Source organism: Bombina bombina, chromosome 2 (assembly GCF_027579735.1).
Source record: "Bombina bombina isolate aBomBom1 chromosome 2, aBomBom1.pri, whole genome shotgun sequence".
Classification (NCBI taxonomy): Eukaryota; Metazoa; Chordata; class Amphibia; order Anura; family Bombinatoridae; genus Bombina; species Bombina bombina.
In genome coordinates, this window is record NC_069500.1 from 569,746,191 (window position 1) to 569,766,456 (window position 20,266).

A 20,266-nucleotide genomic window follows, 5' to 3' on the forward strand; every position below is an offset into this window, starting at 1 on the left:
TATGCCCCCTCCTTTTGCCTTACTCTGTTCTATTGTCTTGGCAACAAGCTGTGTGAAAGGTGGTCGCTAACCGGTAAATGGATCTGTACATTTGTCATGTTGCTATACAGCGTCAGTAAAATATTACGTGTTTGAATTGCTAATATTTTACTTTCACTGCAATGGTTTCTGAGGGGATAAAAAAAAATTGTATTGTGGAAAAAAAACAATATTACTTTGCTGTTGTATCGTCATCTGGTGTTGACTCTGTTATGCGTAACGTCATTTGTCGTGGTGGTTTAGTATATGGGTTATGCAACAAAGAAGGAATAAAATATAATAAAATCCAAAACTAAACCCAATTGTATTCTCAACTAAACTTGGGGGTGTGGAAAAAGATGAACACTCTCAGTAGTAAAGGGTTGTGGGCGGCATTATCGTTGGATTGGCTTTTTGGTTGGCCAATAGAATCTATTCATGTATATGCCCAACCAATGAGAGTCCGCTATCCATGCAGTTCCCCCATCACTAGTATAGGTTGTAGTGTAGTGTGGTTTCGTCTTGTGTTTCGGCCGTACTGGAGGAAGCTTGGGCTCGACGTAAGACCAAGGTAAGCGCAGTGTGGCGGTCTATAGCCAGCTATTTAATCAATAAAAGTTACACTTAACCGTGTTTATAGCATGCTAAAACATCACGGACTAAATCGGGGGACCGGCAAATTTAAATGCGTCATTTTCCCCTAATTTACGTTGGTTCATTATAGCTATTACATATATACCGATTATCTGGTGCTATACTTACTGTTAGGTTTAACACATTTTATAAACTATTTGTTCGATGAGGGGTGTTCGCTGGCCTTCACTAGGTACCTGGCCTTCCCTTTTGTCTGGACGGCTGAGAGAGGCCGGGAGGGGGCGGTGACGTCACCACTATCGTTTGGGAGCTCTGTTCGAGCTGCCGTCTAATTTGAAGTGGTATATATCCTTTACCGATAGTGGTTTGGCTATGTTAGTATGTCGATTGAATTTGGGTACAACTAGTTTCTGATAGCTCACGTATTTGACATTCGTACATATAACCACCTCGCTGCATCACTACTTAATTATACCGCTATTTGACGCAGTTTGGGATCTGCGCTGGTGGGAGAGAAAATGTCTCGGTTTACTGTGCAGCCAGAATACTGTATGCGAATTAACTACAGATACTTGTACGTACTGTAGAAGCTAACAATGTATTCATTATAGTGGTAGGTGTAATGTGTTTTGGTTATTGTTATGGAGATTGAGAAATGTTACGCATTTCTCGTATTGCTCTTAGTCGTGCATATGCATCATTGATTCTTATTCGTGAGGGTAGATTCAGTCATAGCGGCCTTTGAAGAAAAAAAAATACTTCAAAACGTGTGGTAGAGTAAGATTTTAATTCGGCATAACATGACTTCGATTGGATTTACAAGGAGGTTCGGGATTTGTTTAATGGCTGTTAGAATAGGTATCACATTTTCAACACAGTCTCCATATATACTTAAAGAACTATACAGTTGCAGTGCTTGTGGTTAATAATCGAACACCTTTATAACATTCGTCATTGATTGTCTCAGTATATATTTTTTTCATGTAAGGTTTCGCACGTCCGCCATGCTGTATGCCTTTCTTCCTTCAGCCACAAAATGGATGGCGACGGAAGCTTGCGGCATAGGGGAGGAGGGGGCGGGGTTGTTCTGGCCCGGTTGCCTGGAAGAGATCTTGTGCTTCGCTCTTTGTCTCTGGGGAGAATGGCTAATGTCACACGGGGGGCAGGGAGCTGAGCCATTGTTAAAATCATATATGCTTTTTTTTTTTTTTTTTTTACTAGTACTACGTGGCACACATTCCATAGAAAACAAAGTACGTGTATAATTAACCCCTTTAACTTTTGTTAAATAATATTGTTGTGTAGATCTACAGAAATAGATCTAGCACAGTACAGTATATTGTTCCCCAATACTGTAGTAGCTAAGGATGTTATTGCCCAGCAACACATATCTAAAGCCTGTGTGGGGGTTTTTTCTGCAGTTTATCAAATGATGGTAGATGGCTGAGGGATGTGCATTCGGATCTTTCTTTAGGACCCCAATGCAGAAGTAGGAGGCGGTTTGTAGGATTCAGCTGGATTGATTTTTGTCATAGATCACCACACTAAGATCTAAATTCACAAATCTTAATTTGGTGATCTTTTACAAGAATCAATGTGTCTCTGGAAGAGCCGAATCCTACAAACCACATTCAGATCTTAACAAAGGATCCAAAAGCACATCCCAGAAGGTGCACAAGTTGAGCATGTAGGGCTAGTAGTTTCAGGTAATGGGTTATCTAATAGATGGACACTACTTTTACTCTGGGGATATAATTGTAATGTTACTTTTGGTAGGCTGCAGAAGAGCTATGTATTATTGGGGTAAGACTTTATCTGGTTTTGTTGATGACTACACTTACAGGTTATTGAAAGGGGTTTGGATGAAGTCCTGTGTGCCTAAATCACATCTGTTTGAATGTTAGGAACTAAGACACGCATACAAACCTCATTTGGCATATACATAAAAATGCAGCAGTTTGTTTTAGAATATTTTAAAGTAGGCTATAAACTGAAAAACCAGCAAATACAGCTTACCATGTGCTGGAAAAATATAGTTGCAATACCAGCTATTCCCACTCTTTGACTAGTTTATCATTTATAACTAGAAATACTTTAACACTTAATTTAAATAAAACCATTTTTATTTTGATAGTTTACCCCCCTACATTTGTACAGTTGAGGAGACAAGTGAAGACTATTATCTGTTAGGTTTTAGTGTAGGGTCAAATGCCACTGTTCCATATAATCATAATATGATTGTGTATTGCTGTGATTGGATCTGGAAAATGCTTATTGCGTTTAAGGCATCACAAATACAAATTGCTACATTTCATAGGTTGTTTGGGTATGATTGTGTCATAGAGTTCCCGCCCAGCACAATTTTTTTTGTTTATAACCTTGATGTGCTTCTTCAGAATTTTTTTATTGGGTGCTCCTAGAACAGCATCATGTTCCCAATCTCTTGTTTCCAAACCTTTATTTTATATGTTTGGTTATTGACAGATAGCGTCCACCGATTTCTAAGTTTAGTGAAGGAAGATGGAGACAGAGCAGGAAGAGGTTGAATTCACCAACACTGAAACTAACGGTGAGTAAAACAATATTAGCTAATATTGCTTTGCATTTTCTTTTATGAATACTTGTTGTTTTACATATCATATGTCATAATTCAGGTAAACGTCCAGCAGAAGATATGGAGGAAGAGCAGGCTTTCAAGAGATCTAGAAACACGGACATGATGGTTGAGCTTCGTATTCTGCTTCAAAGCAAAGTATGATTTTACATTTAAAAAATTAGACATGAGTTGTCACTTCTATTATACCTATCTTGTAAGACTTTTTGCTGACATAATATTGTTGTTTTTTTTTTTTTTTCTTTTCAGAATGCTGGAGCAGTAATCGGCAAAGGTGGAAAAAATATTAAGGCGCTTCGGACAGACGTGAGTGTTCGCAAACGTTTTGGTTTAGGGGTTTTTTTTTTGGACATTTTTGTTTTGGTCTTTTGGGAATAAGTATTTTTTTTTTTTTGTGGATGGGTCTAAGCTAGAGGAAAATATACATTATAGTTATTTGTAGAGGGTAATCTGTATTTTTTTAATATTATAGCTGTAGACACTACGCACACACAAAACATTTTGAAATATATTTGCATTATTCTTTCCTACAATTTGCTAGTATATTTTGCAAGATAAGTTCATAAATATTTTAGTCTTTGTAAAGTATAAAGTAAACCTTAGATTGCTAAGTGGGTTGACTCTTGTGATTAGACACCTGAACAACACATAGTTCATACGTGAATGTTTTTTTTTGTTTTGTTTCTTCTATGCATTACTCAGTTTGATAATGCAGCATGATTTAATCCTCAACAATATATTTATTTTTTAATAGTTACATGTTCAGTTAAAGGCAAATTTTTGTGTTTTTATTGCTTTGCCACTTTAAATAAGATGAGGAAATCTTTTCTGAATTTTTTTTCTTGTGTAATTAAGTCCATAGCATTTTCTTTTATATAGTTTTTTTTTTTTTTTATTTTTTTTTTTATTTATTTAATTTTCTTTCTATATTCATATCCCAAATCGGTTAGGTGACCTAAAGAGGATGTGTCTACACTCATGAGCCAGCCTACTCCATTTGTTAAATTCTAGCTGCCGGGTACATTGAGAATCTGTTAGCACTTATCTACAAGTAAAGTAGCTTAGGTCCAATCAATATTGTATTAATATAGTACAGTATGCCTTAATACTGTTTCATTAACTGAAAACAAATTTAGTTTGTGTTACATTAAAATGTATTGCTTTTCCCCCCCTTTTCCCTCTCCTTGTTTTTTTGGCCACCTATCTCCGTTGCCCATGTTCTGGATCGTCTTACCCCTGCGTTGCCCACCATGACGGCCCATCCACCCCTGAACGCCCATGTGAAAACCCTGGTTGGCTATGCCCAAAAATGTGCTCGTTGCCCAATGGGTACTTTTCCTGACATCTGAATGCCCATGCCCAATGCCAACATCCTCGAACGCCAATGACCAATGCAGTTCAATTCCAGTGTTTCAGTCCCAGACAGCAGTGGCCCCGAGCGGTATGTCCCAACAGTTTATGCCTCACTGCCTGATTTAGAAAGAGAAATGTATTATTACATGCCTTTATGATTAGCTTTCCCCTATATATAGTGTTGTCTTTTTTATTTTTTTATGATTTTGTTCTTCTTCTCTTCCCTCACTGAGCTGATCATACATAAGATCTACGGACCCACTTATTTTTATAAATGAGGGAAGAAATGTAGTTTTAGGCTTTGCACATTTACAGCATTGTACATCGTTGTTTGAGTGGTTTCTGTCTTCGTGGCCCACCTGATTCCTTCAACATTGCTTGTTTCATATTTGTATTTTTCTTTTTGCTTAACAAAATTTTAACTTATTCACTTCATATTTTCTGTTGCTTTTTCCCTTCAAAGCCATTAGTAGTGAAATTATTATTTTTTTTAAAGTAATCTCATTCATACTGTCCACCACCACATTTTCCAGCCTTCTCTCTTAGGTGTGCCAAGGACATTTCGGTAGTTAGGGTATCCTAATGTAATGGTAATGGGGAATGTAATCACTCACTTGTTTCCAGTTCTGTGCCACCTTCTTGTCCACTTAATCTGAGTCCTACCAGAAATCCTTTTCCCTCACAGATAACTAAACGTTAACTTCCCTGTCAATTGTAATAGAACCAACAAAAATATGCATGTCCGTTTTTTAAAATCAGAAGCTGTTTGATTACGCAATATCAACATCCTTTTTAAAGGAAATATTGGTTGATGGAATTACTAATTTATTTTTATTCTTATACGTTATATTTGGTATCCAGTATATTGAGCATCAGCGCTGATATAGAAACAATTGGCGAAATCTTAAAGAAGATTATTCCAACTCTAGAAGAGGTAGGTGGTTTTATCTTAATACTGAGTTTTTAAATAAAATTTGGGCGTTTGGGAATCATCTATTTTTTTTTTTTTTTTTTTATTTTTTTTTTTTCTGGATTTTGTTTTTGTTTGTTTAAATATGTAAAAATCTTGTCTTAAAACTATTATTTCTTTAGTATCAGCACTACAAGGGAAATGACTTTGATTGTGAGTTAAGGATATTGATTCACCAGAGCTTGGCAGGAGGAATTATTGGCGTAAAAGGTGCGAAGATCAAGGAACTTAGAGAGGTGTGTGTGGATTTCTTTTTCCTTAATAAAAAAATTCTGTTTTAAAGATGTTTACTTTATTGCAGAAAAAAGAATATTGAGGCATGTTACATTTTTTATTTTTGATAGGAAAAAAATGTTTGGGAAAGTGCTACCGTCTACAATATACCTTGTGATTTGTTCTTATGCCCTGAACAGCCTGCCCCATGATATAATATGTAAAGTCAAAATTAAACTTAACTTGATTGGATAGGTCACAAAATTTTAAGATACTTGTCAATTTATTTCTATTATAAATTATGCTTATTTCTTTTGGTGACCTTTAACCCTTTCCTGATACTTATTTGTCTACATCGGATCATAATTCTGATGTAAACGAATATAAGTACAAATTGAAATCACACAATTGTTCATGTGATAACGTGATTTCAATGCTGGAATCGTGTCGGGAGTGCCTATAATGCTAGTCACCCCCTCCAGCCCGTGATCCCATTCAGGAAGTGGCTAGGATGTTCCATGCCATCCTAACGGCGCTAAAGCCTAGCGCAGTTAGGACTGTATGGGTGTAAAGGAGTATTCCTAGGTGCGATCGGGAGCGTGCATGTGTTTTTAAGCCATCTGACAGCAGTGTTTGCAACATTGTTTATGGCAGTGTGATACATAGTTGCAAACACTGCTACCATAGACTGCTATAGACAAGTGCATGCTCCTCCTATCAACCCATCTAGATTTAGTCTTGAAAAAAGAATACAAAGAGAATAAAGCAAACTTGCTAATATAAGTACATTGGAAAGTTGTTTAAAATGTCATGTCTAAATCATGAGTGTTTTGCTTACTTTAGACTTAATTGTCCCCCTTTTTTTTTATTAATATGGTATAGTTACGGGTTGTTTTTTATAGTTAATCACAAACTTACAGTATAATTTGATATGTTCAGATTTGCGTTTTTTTTATTTTGCAGAATACACAGACAACAATTAAGCTTTTCCAGGAGTGTTGCCCCCATTCTACTGATAGAGTAGTACTCATTGGCGGAAAACCTGACAGAGTGGTTGAATGCATCAAAGTGGTACTTGATCTTATATCAGAGGTAAGCAAAAGTCCTGTACAATACAAACTAAAATAGGTTTGCAGGAAAATGTATTTATTATTTTTTCACCTGCAGTCCCCAGTTAAAGGACGTACACAGCCATATGACCCTAATTTCTATGATGAAACCTATGATTATGGTGGTTTTACAATGATGTTTGATGATCGACGAGGAAGACCTATGGGGTTCCCCATGCATGCCAGGGGTGGTTTTGATCGGATGCCCCCAGGACCAGGTGGCCGCCCTCTACCACAGTCAAGGCGAGATTATGATGATATGAGTCCAAGACGAGGACCACTCCCACCTCCCCCAGGTCGTGGGGGCAGAGGTGGCAGCAGAGCACGTAATCTTCCACTCCCACCGCCTCCTCCACCTAGAGGAGGGTAAGTGTTTAGGGGTTTCTTGTTTTAAAAAATAAATATAGAGAGTAAGCACACACCCACTTGCAAAAATATAATCTCACTGAAGTCCAGTATATTAGGAGAAAACGAATCACAGCATAGTGTATTACCCCTTAAACACTTTCCCACTAAATGTAAAGTACTTGCAGGAAAATGTCTTTAAAACTTTATACAGATGTAACTATCCCCACAGGGAGTGTATTTATTTTTAAAAGGTTTAATAAAAACACATAAGTGGCTTCAGTTTAAAATGCTCCATGCATATCAACAAATATACTGCTTTTTCCCAGAGCCATTAATGTGTTGAAATGGGCGGTGTGTATATGTATGCATCTCCCCAGGAAGTCTAGTCAAAATTAAACTTTAAAATTGCATTCCCATATCTGAATCATCAAACAATTTATCAGATTTTAGCTTTGTTGCTTGGTATTCTTTGTTGAAAACTAAATCTAGGTAGGCTCATATGCTAATTTATATGCCCTTGAATGCTGCCTCTTATCTCTGTGCATTTTGACAGTTGTAGACAGCGCTAGTTCATGTGTACCATATAAAGTGCTCACTCCCGTGGAGTTATTTGTGGCAGTGTTTCTCAATCGTTGTCCTCAAGTACCCCCAACCGGCCAGGTTTTCATTATAGCTGAACTAGAGCACAGACGACATAATCAGCTGATCAGTAACCATGGTTATTAACCTGCTCTAACACATCTGCTGATTATTTCACTTGTGCTCTAGTTCAGCTATAATGAAAACCTGGCCTGTTCTGGGTCCTTGAGGACCGCAGTTAAGAAACACTGATTTGTGAGCCTGCACTGATTGGCTAAAATGTCTGTCAAAGGAAGGAAGATAAGGGGGCAGTCTGCAGAGGCTTAGATAAAAGCTAATCACAGAGGTAAAAAGTGTATTAGAGTGTTAGTTATGCAAAACTGGCAAATAAGTAATAAATGTGTTTATTTTTTTAAACAAACCTTTTAAAGTAGACTGTCCCTTTTAATGGACTTGTCATTAAATCATTTTGTATAATTGTGTGATTCTCTTGTGCAGTAAGATTTTGTAAATTGTTATAATTGCAAATTACACTGCTCCCACCCAGCTACTCCATAGTGCCACCCGACGTGTGTGTACGTTTTTTAATATTGGCTAATTTTAACTTTTTTAGCTAAAATTTATTCCTTTAAAAAAAGTCCAGGGGAGAACACATGCATATAAAATATATTTGTATACATCTCCCCATCTCTTATAACGCTCTAGCCTTCTCTATCCATCTCCAATTTTTTTATATATATATCTCATTTTAATTAAAACATATATTTTTTTTTTTTTTAAGGGACCGAAGAGGAAGGCCTGACCATTATGATGGAATGGTAAGTTCCTTAGATCTAATTTAGTCATTCCTATACGTGTACCAATATCTTGAAAGCCATGTTTTTTTAAAGTTGTGACGCAAATTGCAAAGCTGTTATTTTGTGCAGTATTTATAGGTTATAGTTTGTGGTATATATAATAATAAACAGGGCATATTGACCACACCTTTTTGATACTATGATTATGCTAAAATTGTGATTGGCTGATGGCTGTCACGATACAGGGGGAGTGGAAATAGATATTTTGAAACTTTTCAGAAAAAAATCTACTATTTTAAGTTCAGATTAAGTGCTATTGCATTGTCTTTATCATGCATTTGTTGATTATGCAAATCTACTTTTATTTACTGGTCCTTTAAAGTATTGGGCTTTGGTTTATAGATATAGATAATATAAAGAAGCATGTGTGCAAATATTTCCCTGCAAGATCACCAACTTTTAATGGGTTGTGCTATTTCATATACACAAATCAACAAAGCCATTACTCCTAAAAAAAAGTCTTTGGAAGTACATTAAGGGGAAAAAAACGTACGCTGCTCCTGTAAGCAATTTATGCTTCATCAGTAATATTTTGATTCTAGTACATCTAGCAAAGTTATTGTAATCTTATTTTATCATATTTAACATGTTAATGCAACCTTTAAAATTATATATTACATTTTTTTTTTTATAATTTTTTTTTTTTTTGCACCTGTCGCCACAATTTTGCATACTTCTCATCGTTCTCAATTCTTCAGGGAGCATCTGCATATGGTATGTGCTTGTTAACCCCTTAAAGGGACAGTATACACTCATTTTCATATAACTGCATGTAATAGACACTCCTATAAAGAAAAAGATGCACAGATACTGATATAAAAATCCAGTATAAAACTGTTTAAAAACTTACTTAGAAGCTCTGTTTCGCTCTGTTGAAAAGGTAGCTGGAAAGCCCACTGCAAGTGGGAAATAAGACACTCACCCCTCCCCCTTCTTTTGCATATGAAAAGACCCTTTACACAAACAGGAGCAAGCTGGAGTAGGTAGCTGACGGTATTCTCATAAAACTTTAGGGCTTGGTTAGGAGTCTGAAAATCAGAGCAATGTTATTTAAAAATAAGCAAAACTATTTTTTTTTTTTTTTAACCTGTATGGGCTATATAAATCATCCACAACACATTTATGCAAAGAAAAAATGATTGTTTAATGTCCCTTTCAGAACCGGGTGTTTCAGACTAAAACTTCCCCAAAAGTCCAGAGCATTTTTGCCATCACTACATTTAAACAGAAATAGAGCGGTTTTTTGTTTGTTTGTTTGTTTTTTTTTTTAATTTACCTTTCAAATATATAGATAGATATAGAGAGAGACAACACAAAGTATCAAGGCCCATTTTGGTATATTCCATGCCACCATTTTACCACCAAATGTGTTCAAATAAAAAAAAAATTGTTAAACTTTAGGTTTCTCACTGAAAGTATTTACAAAACGGCTTGTGCGATCATGACACAAATGGTTTTAAAAGCTTCTCTGGGGACCCCAGGAAATAGAACATATGGCTTTGCCATTGCTTTTTGGTAATTAGAAGGCCACTAATTGCAGCAGCGTACCACACTTTTATTGTTCCCAGCAGTGAAGGGATTAATCAGATAGCTTGTAAAGTTAATTTCAGCTTCAGTGTAGAGATTATTCACCCACCTGACACTTCCCTCCGTCACCCCCATCTTAAGTACTGTACTTTCATACTCCCAGTTTTCTATTTTTGTTATTTATTTTAATGAAAATAAAAAAAAAAAAAAATTTAATGTAGTGTATCTGCCCAAATCCTGCCCCCCCCCCCCTTCCCTGCCGCTTTTAGCATACATTTTTTTTTTTTCTGTAGTGTAGCGGTCTCACCTGTTCCCGCCTCCCTCCTAACCTTGCGGCAGCGAGAGGCCCAGGGCAACAGTGTCGTACAGGGTACAGCGCTGGTCGTTAAGGGGTTAGGCTTAATCCTTTGTTACAAACGTCTTCATTTTTTATTTTTAGGTCGAGGATCTTATGGTGACCTTGGTGGACCTGTCATAACAACCCAAGTAACCATTCCAAAAGATGTAAGTTAACAATTTTGCAGTAGCATGCAAACACCTTTTCTATAAAAAAAAAAAATATCAATTGATTGTGGCTAATAAGGAAAGATGTTTTTTTCATTAACTTTACTCGGTGAAGGTTACACTGTCTCTAGAGTTCTTGTGGCTCATCTTAACTGGAATTGTATGTTATCCAGTTGGCAGGATCAATTATCGGAAAAGGTGGTCAGAGAATTAAACAAATTCGCCATGAATCTGGTGCATCAATTAAAATTGACGAACCTTTGGAGGGCTCAGATGATCGAATTATTACCATCATAGGCACCCAAGACCAGATACAGAATGCACAGTATTTGCTTCAAAACAGGCAAGTGTGTCATACATAAGTATTTTAGTGGCTGTGGGTTTGTTTTGTTTTTTCTCAATACCCTAACTCTATTTCCTTTTAGCCTTTTATTCTCTCTTCCTTCCTTGTTTCTTACTAAAATGAAGACCTTTTTGTAACTAACACTTCTTGAAGAAATTAACAACTCGTCCTTTCTGTCGTGAAACAGCTGCAAAAGTGTATAAACTTGTAATAAGCTTTGTAGATTTAAAAATAAATCTAGAAGAAATCAGTGGATGTTGGTTTAGTTCTGTGTGGAAGACTAGTGATTTTGTTGTTTTTAGATAACAGCATTGACAACAAATCACAGTCTGCCATATGGCACAGACCATGCCTCTACAGAACAAGTTGAAATGGGTTGAATTGGTGCCTTAATGCAGTGTTTCACAGCTTCCTTTTTTCTCGTTAACCATCTTAGACTCTACAAATCTGCTTACTTAACATGGTGAAGTTGTTTTTTTTTTTTTTTTTTTTCTTCCTCTCAAATTATTAATCTTTTAATATCCCTTTATTTTAACCGCCATGTTCTGTTAAAGTAAATAAAAATTAAAAACTTTATGGGGATCTATACTTCTAATCTTTGAAAGGCATATGCGCTTTAAGGTTCTAATGCAAGATTTTCTTTTTTTTATAGTGTGAAGCAGTATTCTGAAGATTATGCTTATGGGTTTTGACTTCTAAACATTGAGAGGCACATGCTCAAGGGTTCTAATGTAAGATTTTCTTTTTTTATAGTGTGAAGCAGTATTCTGGCAAGTTTTTCTAAGACTAGTGAAGAATGAAGGAGTCCTGCATCATATTTTTTTTTTTTTTTGTCTTTTATCTTTGCTTCTGTTTAAAAAGTAATAAAAAGCCAACATTCCTCTGCTCCATAGGTGTACTACATTTAAGGTGTAGCTTTAAAACATTTGTGTTGACATGTAATGATTTAGCTCATTTCATTAAATGAGGTTGACTGCGATTTAGCAATACAGTTTGGAAACAGATTCAGAATGCGTGGACTTCATTTAAATTTTTTTGTTGAGTAAAGAAAAATGTATAACTTGGTACTCTGCTTCACATACACTGTTTCATAAGGAAGTTGACTGTAACCATTAACCACTGAACAGTGGACAGAATGTTTTGTGGTATTTAAGTCCTTTTATAATTTTTAAAATAAATTTAGTAAACTTTGACTTTGTTCCATATTTGCCTAAAATATTGTTTGCAGAATTTCACAACTAAACAACTGCAACAATGCTTTTTAATTAATGTACACATGCCAAAGTTTAGCCTTGCATTTCAATTCAGATATATCAAAAATATATATATATATATACTTATTTAAAAATGTTCCTGCCTTTTTTTTTTTTAGGATAACTGTGGCTCTTTGATTCAGAAAATTGCTACAAGTTTGATGTCACGAGGAAATGTACAGTGAGCAGTTCTGAAATTAGTTCTTTGCACTTGTGGCAGCTTGTTTTTTTTTTAAATTTTTTTTTTTCTATTCTTGCAATAAAACATTTTAATTAAAAATAAGGGCTTTGTGTGTTTGTCAAAGTTAAATTTTTCAAATCTAAATGGGTTTTCATTCAAGGCATAGTGGTGGTGTTTGTAAATGTGTGCAGAACCTGTCCGGATATATTTCTGTCATTTTGTTCAGTTCTTTATTATAATTTCTTTGCCGTGTGTGTCACTTTTTTTTTTTTTTTCTAGCTTTCTTTTGTGTGTGTGTTGGTTTTTTTTTTTGGTTTTTTTTAATACATTACAAAACATTAGTTTTAATGTTTCACCCATTTAGATTGGAAAAAAAAACTGATCAGTTTGTGTTAAACACTGCTTTTGCTGGATTATTGGACAAGTGCAAGAAATGGCTAATTTCATCACTGTTGCAACTTGCTTTGGCTTTAAAAAAAATAATTTTTGACCAAATATGCTGTTAAGGCAGGAAGAACAATACACACAAACACAACTACTAAATAAAAATGGTTTTATCTTCATTGAATAAAGAAAATGCATCGTTTGTCCTCGGTGTAAGAAAGCAGAGTCATTAAATAACTAGTGATCTAAAGGTTAAGAATAGATGCTTGTTCATTAAGTCCACGCTACCAGGTTTACGGTTAGACAGTGCTGTGCTTCATAGGGCTAGTACCAAACTGTATAACCGTTGAGGCTTGTTAGAAGGATGCCAGTAAAACTGTAGTATGTAGTAAAGCATACAGATTGGAAAATGTGCTTATGTTTTGGCACGAGTGAACTAAATTTTGGCAAACCAACATTTTATATAACTTGTATGTTCTATTCTTAAATCTGCCTTGTGTTTCCTGGGTTCAGACTTCTTATATGTTTTTGATGTTTTCTATATCAGGAACAAAATATGAATTTCTTTTTCAGGATTAAGTGGATTCCAAAATATTTTGTTTAGAACAGCCACAACGAAAAAAAAAAACCTGGAATGCTTTTCTCCTTTTTCGTTGCTCATGGAGTACAAATCAAGATCTGGATCTCTGGATGCATTTGTTAAAAATAACCAGCAAGCGATAAGAATACAGTAACATCTGTGAGAATACTCCATCTCCAAGAGAATTGTACTGATTTTTAGTAGAGCCGAGTGAATATATATATATATATTCTTTTTTTTTTTTTTTTCTTATTATAAAGGCCCCCCTTTTACATAGAGGGGGGGGGAACGCTAAAGCTTTCATGTGAAAATCTAAATTGGGTTATACATTTTTGTGTTAATTTCTTTAGAAACAAATGGAAAGTTAATGTTTTGAACTTTTTTTTTTATAATTTTAATAGTTTGTGCCCTAAATTGAGGGGGGTTTTCCGTATTGGAATGTCTGTTAAATTGTGGGATGTGCTATTTTCACTGTAACAATGTGCAAATTATACACATTGCTGTTTTATCACTTTGACATTGGTATGTTGTAACTGAAATTAGTCACGTGAAGTGTGTTAAGAGCTGACCAGCTGTGTGTTTTTGTTTTTTTTATTATTGGTATGGGGGCAACAGGATTAAAATAGCAACATGTAGGGTATTTGTTTTAAAACTGTTTTATACTTTGAACCAGGGTGCCTGAAATCTCAATTCATAAAACTTCCAGTTCAAACAAAATCTTAGTGAAACAAACCTTATACCTCTTAGGACTTTCCCTGTTTTCTTTTTTTTGTCTTTTTTTTTTCCCTGCACATATTTTAAAGCAAATGCCCCAGTATGCTTTATAAGTTTGTTATAAAATTGTCACTCTGAATTAGTGTTTTTCATTTATTTCTCTTCCTTTGGAGCATTGTATAAATTTTGAACTTTTAAGTCAGAAACCTAGGGACAGGGTTCTTTGCATCCCCACTCATAATGCTTGGGCTCTATTATGCAGTTACGCATATACATTCACACTGTTTTTATGCAGGCTCTGAAAGTGCAAAGATGTTTCATCATAAAATGCGAATCATACATATATCCATTTTCACACGTTATTTGACAGTTTATATATTTGTGCATACACACACATACATACATATAGGCCTAGTTTCCATTAAGGTGGCAAGTTTGGAAACTGGTAGCAACTTAAAAATTCTCCATAGACTTTAATGGAGATAAATGTTTTTACCAGCAGTTTCCAAACGTTACCACTGCAATGGAAACTAGGCCATAGTTGGTTATAAAAATGTTTGTAGTAAGTGGAGTGATGGTTTAAGACTTTGATTAAAATGTTAAATTATTTTTAGACTGCTTTGGCGGCTTCTAACCTCAGCACAATTCTCTTGTGCTTTATAAGTAAGAGATTTTACACATTAATGAAATGGCTTTTTTTTTTTTTTAAAAAAATTAATATAAATGGGGAGATGACTTGATATAGCTTATGTATAATGAGCAATGAATACATAAGCTAATTCGTCCTTAGTTTTTTGTTAATGCAAGAGTTGTATGACTAAAGTAGGACTCTTACAATGCTTCTGCTTTTAATTATCATTTTATTTTTTTAGCTGCAGATTCCACAAGCTTTCAGTGTGTGTATATAGCAAGGGTGGGTTATATTGGTCTTTGTGCAGTTTTATATAGTCTCTTGAAGCCTTTTTTTATTATTTTGACAATTTAAAGCATGCTTTTCATCGGGACTTCTTTGTAAAAGCAATTTTACAGAATGTGTTGTAGATATGTTTAGTTGTCTTATGGTGAAAAATTTGGAGGCTTTTTCTATTATGCAATCACTGCTACTTAAAGGACCACTAAATGCAGTAGAATTGCATAATTAAGTGCATAATAAAAAGACAATGATTTTAATACCTACTCTGAATTTAAAATAAGTAGATTTATTTCTGCCAAATTAATTTTTTTCTCCCATTGTCTGGCCCCCTGCATCACGTGACGGACATCAGCCAATCACAGACTATTATATATGTTCTTGGGCACTTGCTCTTGTTCCCTAGAAAGTGTGAATATATAAAGACTACAAAATTGGATAATGGAAGTAAATTGGAAAGTGTCTTAACTGCATGCTCTATCCGAATCCTAAAAGTTTATTTTGACTTGAGTGTCCCTTTTTTTTTAATTTATTAATCTATCTCCTGTCAAATGCATGTACAAAGAATCTGGAATAGATACTGCTGTAAAAGGATGTCAAATTTGTTTGTTTCTGACAATGCATGAAAAGAGAAAACTATTAATCCGGTGGAGATACAGTTCTGGTAAAATTGTAACGTTTACTTGATTTAAAACCCAAGTTTATGGTTTATTTGCTAGATTTTCCTGAAGATGTTCTTAAGTCAAGATAATGTTATTCTTGACTCTGAGCTTAAAGTTACTGTAACATTCTCTATATGTTGCAACCCTTATTCTTAAAAAATAAATAAGAACAAACTAATTTATATAGCGATCACTGAAGTTGTTTTTAACATAAAAAAAAAAAAAGTGGTATTAAAATGTAATGAATGGTAAGTGTAATATGATTGGGATCTGCATCTGACAACTCAAGCTAGAAACCTGCTTATAGCTTTCTCAATAACATAAACATTGAATGACTACAAACTATTACATGTCCACCATATCCAATTATATCTTAGAGCATGACCTGCCATTATGTGCAATATATTTGTATTGATTTTGGGTATTGTAGAAAAAATTGGTTTTATCAAATTATAAGGTGACTTGATGGCACATAGCACGTTTATCAGCAAAGCAATGCTTTAAATGGCAATTTTTTCAGGTTGGGTAAATCGGTTCATAACCACCCAACTCATTAGTTCTAATAGGATCATTTACAAGGCAAATGCCATTGACCTATGGTGTTAAAGTGAATTTAAACTATGATGAAATAGTGCCCAGTTTTTAAAAATCCTATTATAAACGGGCACTTTCATCAAAGTTTACATTGCTCCGGATTTTACAGATACTTTCTCCTGAAACGCCGGATCGCTGATTTCTCCTCCCCCTGCCTGCTTCTTCCCGCTGTACTTACACAGAAATGACGAAACCGGCTTTCTCCAATCACGGCATGATCTCACCAGATGGATACTCCTGGGGTGGGGAAGCCGTGATTTGAGGAAACTGGTTTCATCATTGCTGACGAAGTACAGAGGACCTGCAGGAGGCGGGGATCAGCGTTTCAAGAGAAGTTAAGTATTTGTAAAATCCGCTGCAATGTAAACTTTGATGAATGAAAGTGCCCCTGTTTTTAATAGTATTTTTAAAAACCGAGCACTATTTCATCATAGTTTACATTCACTTTATTAAGGACTAAAGTACTCATACATAGGTAAGAACATAATTACACTGAATATGTTTTATAATACACTAGACATCCTGCTATATGCAGATAATTTGAGACTTCAAAGCAAGTATTTATAAACTGTAAATAACCCTGCAATTGAACAATTTTTATTTTATTACATATAGTGGCTTTTATAAACAACACTTTGTCTTCCATGTTTGAACAAAATTACATCCTAAAAGAAAAGTGCACCGAATTAGTGACCTAATGTCTAAATCTAATATTCCATTTAACATGTATTAAAACAATAAAAGCAAAATCTATTAAAAAATCTAAAGTATAAAATATATAAGATCCTAATATCAGGAGGCTTCAGAGTAGTCTGTTATGGAGAAAGCCAGTACTTGGGCCCTAATATGCAGAAGGAAGAACTAAGAAAATTCTGCAGTATGGTTCTTGGCCACATTAGAGGTTTCTTCTGGCAGTAGAAGGAAAATTAACACTTGCTGAATGAAGAAAAAAAAGGTTGCATATATTGGTATTAAATAATATAATTAGCTGTGTCAATAACAATTGAGATTTGAATTTGCACAGAAGGCTGTTATGTAAATGCAACTAGATAAATTAAGGTAATTGCATGAGAACAGGCAGATAAATAAATTATTGCTATATAATCAATTTATCGTGAAATTAAAACTTAAATAATCAGTTTCTTTTAAAAGATACGAGTCCACGGATTTCATCCTTATGGGATATCGCCTCCTGGTCAGCAGGAGGAGGCAAAGAGCACCACAGCAGAGCTGTATATAGCTCCTCCCACCCCAGTCATTCTCTTTGCCTGTGTTAGTGATAGGAAGAGGTAAAGTGAGGTGTTAGTTTAGATTCTTCAATCAAGAGTTTATTATTTTTAAATGGTACTAGTGTGTGCTATTTTACTCAGGGCGAGAGCTACAGGCTTCCAGCAATGGGGACTGGTGAGATTTTCATTCTTCTGTGACTCCCATACTGTTTGCTGCCCTGCTGATGGTCTTAGCAGATATCTAAGACCCTGTTTGTTCCCACAGATCTGCTGGAGGTGATGAAAAGAACATCTTCATTGTGTGGGTTCATGCTGCGCTCAGCATTCTATCTATCGGGTACTTATAGAGCACAAACTAATCCCCCGTGAGGGTCTCAAGGCGCTAAGGGAAGGTAGATAGGAGGAAAGGGGGGGGGGGATGGGCGTTCAGTCGAAGAGCCAGGTTTTGAGGTCCTTTCTGAACTTTATAAGGGAGGTGGATTGTCTGAGGTGCAGAGGGAGGGTGTTCCATGTCTTTGCTGCTATGTGGGAGAAGGATCTTCCGCCCGCTGTGGCTTTGCTGATGCGGGGGATGACTGCAAGTGCTTGGTCGGCCGATCGTAGTTGTCTGGCGGGGGTGTAGAAATTTACGCTGTGGCTTATGTATTGTGTAGGGCCTTGAACGCGTGGGTAAGGAGCTTGAAGGTGATTCTATTGTTGATGGGGAGCCAGTGAAGGTTCCTTAGGTGTTCGGTGATGTGGCATTGGAGGGGGATGTCGAGGATGAGTCTGGCTGAGGCGTTCTGGATACATTGGAGTCTCTTTTGGAGTTTGATGGTGGAGCCGGCGTAGAGTGCATTGCCATAGTCCAACCGGCTGCTGACAAGGGCGTGGGTGACTGTTTTCCTGGTTTCGGTAGGGATCCACTTGAAGGTATGTACAGTCGTTTGCTTCTGGGGAGATTGAGTAACAGACTGGCATTTATTCCCTATATCGGGAAGGGGTAATCAGTTTTGCACAGGGTACATAAATTGTGTGCATGGGTCTCCCCTATTTATTAGATGAGCTGAAGTTCAGCTGTACTATCAGTGGGCTCGAATATTAGTCCGGTGGATATACATAAATTGTGGGCGTGTCTTAACCTTAACTTTTGCTAAGCTAATGGCAGGACAGGGGTGTGTTTTTTTTGTTTGAAGAGGCACATTGGTGGTTCACAGTACACTTTCTAAAATATTGCGTTTTGTTACTGACATTTTAGTTCCCAATGCGGTCTCTATTTTTCCGGGGCAGTTAGTTTCCGCCCACGATGGGCGGGACGTAGCATTTCGCGCGCTTATCCGTGCAGTGGATATCCAGACTCCTGATGATCGGCAGCATGTCTCGAGGCTCCGGTGTGGTCTAAGTCGGCTTGTGTCTGTAATGTTCACAAGTGGTCTTAGGCGCGCCGTTCACGGAGTGCTATTAAGTGATTTGTGGGGACAGGTAAGCGGAGCTGTGGCTAGGTGCAAGTGCTGAATTCTGTCCCTAAGGCGTTATGCATAGTTAGAGTGTACATTTTATAGGGAGATTTACTGAAAGCCCTATAGTGCTTCCCTGTTATTGCATTGTTTATTGCGGAGCAGTAAAAACTAGTTTTAAATTTTAAAGACATAGTACACTCGTTTTTCAGCAAATTTTCTCAAAGTTCTTGCTTTTTATTTTTAATACGGTACTACGACCAATATTGCTATTGCTTGTTTTTGTCATGGCTGACCTTCAGGAAAGTATATGTTCTATGTGTTTAGATGCCAATGTGGAACCTGGAACCCCCTATTCCTTTTTGTCCCTCATGTACTGAGAGGGCTCTACAGTATAAAGAACAAATTTTCTTTAATGCAAGTATATCTAAGGATGTTTCTCAGACTGATGAGACTCGGTATGCCGCAACTTTCTCCCCAAACGTCACAGCCTTTAACGCCCTCTCAGGCGACGCCGTGTTCTTCAACTGCGTCCACTTCATTCACTCTGCAGGATATGGCTGCAGTTATGTCATCCACTCTTTCAGAAGTTCAGTTCTTTCAGAAGTTTTATCTAAGTTGCCAGCAACTTACAAGGCAAACGCAGTAGGACAGAGGCCCATGTGGTCCCTGCGACTTCTGATGCTTTGATGGCGATCTCCGATGTACCCTTCCAGGGCTCTGAATTGGGGGGTAGGGAGGCTCTGTCTGAGGGGGAACTGCCTGACTCAGGAAGTGCATTGCCCCCGACAGATTCGGACGTAATGTCCTTCAGGTTTAAGCTTGAACACCTCCGCCTTTTGCTACGGGACGTTTTGGTGACTCTGGACGACTGTGAGTAAGATGGACAGATACCTAGAGGTTCCTTCTTATTCCGACGTTTTTCCGGTTCCTAAGAGAATTTCGGAAAATATTGCAAGTGAATGGGAAAGACCGGGTATCCCGTTCTCCCCTTCCCCGGTTTTTAAGAAAATGTACCATATAGCTGACACCATTCGGGATTCTTGGCAGACGATACCTAAGGTGGAGGGAGCTATCTCTACCCTGGCTAAGCGTACGACTATCCCTATCGAGGAAAGTTGTGCTTTCAAAGACCCCCATGGATAAGAAGTTGGAGGGACTCCTTAAAAGACTCTATGTTCTTCAGGGGTTCCTATTACAACCGGCGGCCTGCATTGTAACAATCACGACTGCGGCTGCTTTTTGAGTCTTGACTTCTTTGGAAGAAATACAGGATAGAATTAAGGCCCTTAAG

General features: G+C 36.5%; 1 protein-coding gene across 3 annotated transcripts; it reads left to right on the plus strand.

Moving 5' to 3' along the window:
- The first annotated feature begins 25 nt into the window (after positions 1-25).
- Positions 26-15,895, plus strand: HNRNPK (heterogeneous nuclear ribonucleoprotein K). Of its 3 annotated transcripts, none has more exons than XM_053702448.1 (15): positions 26-73; positions 3,097-3,181; positions 3,267-3,364; positions 3,476-3,532; positions 4,624-4,667; positions 5,441-5,513; positions 5,672-5,785; positions 6,726-6,854; positions 6,930-7,237; positions 8,580-8,616; positions 9,354-9,369; positions 10,622-10,686; positions 10,860-11,029; positions 11,682-11,760; positions 12,402-12,565. In XM_053702448.1, the coding sequence occupies exons 2-14, from the start codon at positions 3,133-3,135 to the stop codon at positions 11,719-11,721; spliced, it is 1,200 nt and encodes a 399-aa protein (XP_053558423.1). In that variant the 5' UTR covers positions 26-73; positions 3,097-3,132; the 3' UTR covers positions 11,722-11,760; positions 12,402-12,565. The 3 variants fall into 3 exon arrangements, with proteins under 3 accessions (XP_053558423.1, XP_053558422.1, XP_053558420.1); XM_053702447.1 differs by lacking the exons at positions 26-73; positions 12,402-12,565 and adding exons at positions 480-589; positions 13,421-15,895; XM_053702445.1 differs by lacking the exon at positions 26-73 and adding an exon at positions 480-589.
- The last annotated feature ends 4,371 nt before the right edge of the window (positions 15,896-20,266 follow it).

Coding starts and splice junctions, on each gene's coding strand:
- HNRNPK (XM_053702448.1), top strand. CDS start 3,133: ATGGAGACAGAGCAGGAAGAGGTTGAATTCACCAACACTGAAACTAAC. Junction 4,668..5,440: donor GACAGCAGTGGCCCCGAGCG/GTATGTCCCAAC, acceptor TTTGGTATCCAG/TATATTGAGCATCAGCGCTG. Junction 7,238..8,579: donor CCTCCTCCACCTAGAGGAGG/GTAAGTGTTTAG, acceptor TTTTTTTTTAAG/GGACCGAAGAGGAAGGCCTG.